Source organism: Eschscholzia californica, unplaced genomic scaffold (genome assembly GCF_041429995.1).
Source record: "Eschscholzia californica isolate CP2 unplaced genomic scaffold, dmEscCali1.0.p SCAF_5, whole genome shotgun sequence".
NCBI classification, from domain to species: domain Eukaryota; kingdom Viridiplantae; phylum Streptophyta; class Magnoliopsida; order Ranunculales; family Papaveraceae; genus Eschscholzia; species Eschscholzia californica.
Genome location: NW_028238472.1, coordinates 8,885,417 through 8,889,805, shown reverse-complemented (window position 1 = coordinate 8,889,805; position 4,389 = coordinate 8,885,417). Strand labels below are relative to the sequence as shown.

The window sequence follows — 4,389 nt, the reverse complement described above, 5'->3', positions numbered from 1 at the left end:
CTATTGAACCTAGAACTTAGAGTCTAGAGCATTCGATTGTACCTAGAAGATAAAACCGAAATCAGGTATTACCTCAAAACCAAGTCAGAACTAAAAAGTTATCTTGAAACTAACACATTTTGTGGTTATTGAATCGTTTTCTACCATTTTCAAATTACCCCTATACCTTTTCTAAATATACAACTTATTATTCATTTACACTTTTAGGTCAAATATATAGTTGGTTAACTAAATTAACAAAAACCAACCACCAACAAAATCTACCATATTAATCATGTTTAAACAATAATAATACTATTATGACAAATATATTAAAGAGACGAAAAAGTAAAAGGCAACACTTGCTTGGGTAGTGGTTTAAGTAGGATATCTCCATGGCCATTCTCATATGTTTTCATATTAGTAAGAAGAACACACTTGTGTGTTTTTTTACTGAGTATTTGGTAGTTATCAATAAATAGTTTTAGGATAGTTTTATAACCACAAGCCTCTGATTCTTGACACAGCCGTGGCGGGCAATTTCAAGTTTGCCTGCCAAATGTGAAATGTCATCTTTTGAAATAAGTCAACTAAAACAACATTTTTGTTCACAAAGTGATATTTTCTTTTAATAATTTAACTGCAAAGAGATATTGAATAACAGATGAATCCAATCTCAATTTACGACGATGCTAAAAATTTGGACTTAACATTTTCCATTTCTCTAGTTTGCGAGTCGTTTATTTTCACAAACTATTATTTTGAAATTTAAGAAAATAAATTAAAGTGTAAAAAAAATAATAAACATCTAGGTTACGTTTTGTTCGTGTGAAAAGAATTAGACGGGGAAAAAATGGTTTGAGAGAGGATGAGAGAAAGATTAGACGGATCCACCAGAAAGAGAGTGAAAGAGACCGTTTCTACATATTGTGCTAAGTATAAAACTCTTTATAAGATAATTGTAGTAGAGAAAAAATCAAAATATTGACCAAGCATTCATGATGAGTAGAGAACTCTTTAAAAAAATAATGTAAACTTCTCTTGCTGAACTCAAACACGCGATCTCTATAGAAAAAACCACCCTTCGACAGTTACAGTTACATCCATGTCTGATGTCACACTCTCTTATATTATTATACCAAAAATCTCTAAATAGTAACTAGGGCCCCTGGTGGTTGGAGAATAGGAGGAGGGCCATCACAAGCGCACAACCCTCACCACACGGACCAGACTCTTACGGAGACAAGAAATCATGTCAATGACTTAATTGTTTAATTTGGGTAACGTAATAAACACCTATTCAAAAATAAAAGTTGTTTCAGTTTTGCAACTAGTTGCAGATATTGCTCATAACTTAACCATTTGTTATCGTCATGTTTTGTTTTATTGTTCGAGAGGCAAATTATATTGAGTAGTAATAAGAAGGACAAATAAATCCTTAAAATATAAAGTGGGATAATATAAAAGTTGATTGTCTGGTTGATTACCTATTAAAAAGTCATTCTTTGGCACAAACCAAAGAAAACCCATAAATTCAAATTCAAAAAAGAAAAAGAGTGAACTCCATCTCATAAGAAAAGGACATACATGTCATATTTTAAATGGCCAAACCCTTTTATGTAATTTAACCAACATTAATGACCACTAATGTGATTATAAATAGAAGCTGGGTGAGACCCATTTTTCTTGTTAAAACAGAGTTCTCAATACAGCTATTTCTAGAGAGAGAAAGTAGAAACAATAATACCTCCCAACTTTTACTTGAATTACAACTTCCTTCTCTCACCTACAACTACAAACACACAAGAAGAAGAGAGAAAGAAAGAAGAAATTTCAGATCAGTAAAATGGGAGAACTTGAAAACCCACAAGTGATGCCAAAGGTGATAAATTTTTTATCATCTTTATTAGAAAGAGTAGCTGAATCAAATGATCTAAATCGTTCATTTGAATCACAGAAGATTTCAGTTTTTCATGGATTAACAAAACCAACAATTACAATTCAAAGTTATCTTGAAAGGATCTTCAAGTATGCAAATTGTAGTCCTTGTTGTTTTGTAATTGCTTATGTTTATCTTGATCGATTTGCTCAGAAACAACCTTCCTTGCCAATCAATACCTTCAATGTTCATCGATTACTTATCACTAGTGTCATGGTTGCTGCTAAATTCATGGATGACATGTAAGTACACACAAAAAAAAAATAACTAATTCAATTTCATGATTGAATTTTGAGTTCAAATCTTAAATTCTGTTTCTGGGTTTCTTTAATTGATCTTTAATTTTAATGGGTTCAAGTGTTTTTTGAATTTTCTTCATTGAATTCTTAGATTTTATGATTGAATTTGATTTCAAATCTTGAATTCTGTTTATGGGTTTCTTAGTTTGATCTTTAATTTTGATGGGTTCAAGTTTTCTGAATTGAGGTTTCAATTGAATTCTTGAATTTTCTTTCTGGGTTTTTTTTATTTTAATTTCCTCTGTTTTTTTTAGATCTCCTCTGTTCTTGATTGTTTTTCTTGATTTGCCAAAACATGTAGAAAAATACATCAATTACTATTCGGTTTGTAATTGACACGCATCTCGATAAAGTAAAATAACTGACCAATAATATTCCTCTTCTAGTTCATTTTAGTAGATTATATTATTATATGAAACATATAATGTAAATTGTATAGCATCCATTCTTCTAATGTTTGATTTGGCTCTTGCTTTTGAGCCTCAGATTTTTTGACATACCTTTTTTTTCATGAGACCGAAAACTAAGTTCTTGATGGCATCAAATTCGCCTGTTTGTTCTATAAAATGAGTTATTGGATTCACATTATTGAGTTGTCAACAGATATTCATTTTCGTTGTCAAATTCTTTTTTACAAGTACATTATGAAACGTTTTAGAAATGAAAATTCAAAGATTCTTCGAATAGAATGAACTACTGTAACGAATGTTAGCTCAATTATAAGGAAATTTCGTAGTTTATCGAACTATTATGAAGCGGAATTGAATAGGAGTATTGATTATTTTTTGTTTGGTGTTTTTTTGAATGAATAGGTATTACAACAATGCTTACTATGCCAAAGTGGGAGGGATAAGCACAATTGAGATGAACTTTCTTGAATTGGATTTCTTATTTGGTCTAAGTTTCCACTTAAATGTGACACCAACCACATTCCACACATATTGTTCATACCTTCAAAGAGAGATGTTGATGGAATCTCCTTCTCTAAATTTAGCAGAATCTTCACTAAGTTTAAGCAGATCTTTGAAGCTACATTGTTGTTTCAATGATGATGAATCCTCTCATCAAAAGCAACTAACTGTGTAAATGTTATCTTTCTCTCTCTAAGTTTAAAAATAGTTATTAGACCTAGTAGAGATAGTGACTCTTCTCTTGTTCCTTTTCTTCTCTTTCTTTCTTTCTTTCTTTTTCTTTACTTTTTCTTGTTGTTATTGGTTGGAACTTCCAAACTTAAACTATAATCTTGTGTACTAAAAAAACCCACTTTTTTTTTTTTCTTCTTTACAGTCTGTCTAACTAACTGTAACTCTCTATTTTTTTCTCTCTCTAGCTTGTCTCTTTATTAGTGATGGATTGATATCCAAGTCTTTTGATACCCCTGAACATGCAGGGAAGTGAATGTTGGAATCTTGGGTAGATCCAATCTTTTATTAATGAAATAGTAAGTGTGGCTGTGAGAGGAGCTTGTTTTTTAGGTTATTTTGGGGGTATGGTACTACAGAACAAAACAGTTCTATAGATGCCTAGAGGGGACATGGCACATGTTCTTTGGTTCACATAACAGTTGGACATTTGTTTTCTTAATGTATATTTTTTTATAGTTTTGATAAATTGGGTATATAGTTGAATGTTGAGTGCAATTTGCCCATTTTCTTTGATTAAAAACTAAAAGCAATTTGCCAATTTGCTTTGATTTTTAGATCATTTTTGATTAAAAACTAAAGGCAATTTGCCCATTTGGTTTGATTTTTAGGTGATGCTATAGAAGATAGTAGAAAAGTATTATGCCATCAATTTAAGGGAAGACTTTTTTTTTTCGGTTGTGTCATGGATTAATATTGACGGTTAAGTTTAACATTGACTAACTATTACTACTAATCACCACTTTCAACAAATAAAAACTATTAGCAATGACCAAAAATTAAATACTCCACTTGGAATTACATATGATCAATGCTTAATGCTAATGAGTTGTATTTTTTCAAATTTGACGACAACCTGAACAAAATTATTAACTTTGCAATTACTAATTCGAACAAAATTAGTAAGTTCTGCCACTATTTTGACACACTACTAATTTTTGAACTTACCAAAGTTTCCAACCAACTGTGTATTAGTGTTGGGGTCGTCCGTAATTCTAAAAACAAATGTTTGAATTATTGACGAGAAATG

At 30.8% G+C, this 4,389-nt stretch overlaps 1 protein-coding gene across 1 annotated transcript; it reads left to right on the top strand.

Annotated features, from left to right (window-relative positions):
* The first annotated feature begins 1,673 nt into the window (after positions 1-1,673).
* Positions 1,674-3,348, top strand: LOC147536830 (cyclin-U4-1-like). Its single transcript, XM_086643795.1, has 2 exons — positions 1,674-2,160; positions 3,030-3,348. The coding sequence occupies exons 1-2, from the start codon at positions 1,826-1,828 to the stop codon at positions 3,301-3,303; spliced, it is 609 nt and encodes a 202-aa protein (XP_086499921.1). The 5' UTR covers positions 1,674-1,825; the 3' UTR covers positions 3,304-3,348.
* The last annotated feature ends 1,041 nt before the right edge of the window (positions 3,349-4,389 follow it).

Coding starts and splice junctions, on each gene's coding strand:
- LOC147536830 (XM_086643795.1), top strand. CDS start 1,826: ATGGGAGAACTTGAAAACCCACAAGTGATGCCAAAGGTGATAAATTTT. Junction 2,161..3,029: donor GCTAAATTCATGGATGACAT/GTAAGTACACAC, acceptor TTGAATGAATAG/GTATTACAACAATGCTTACT.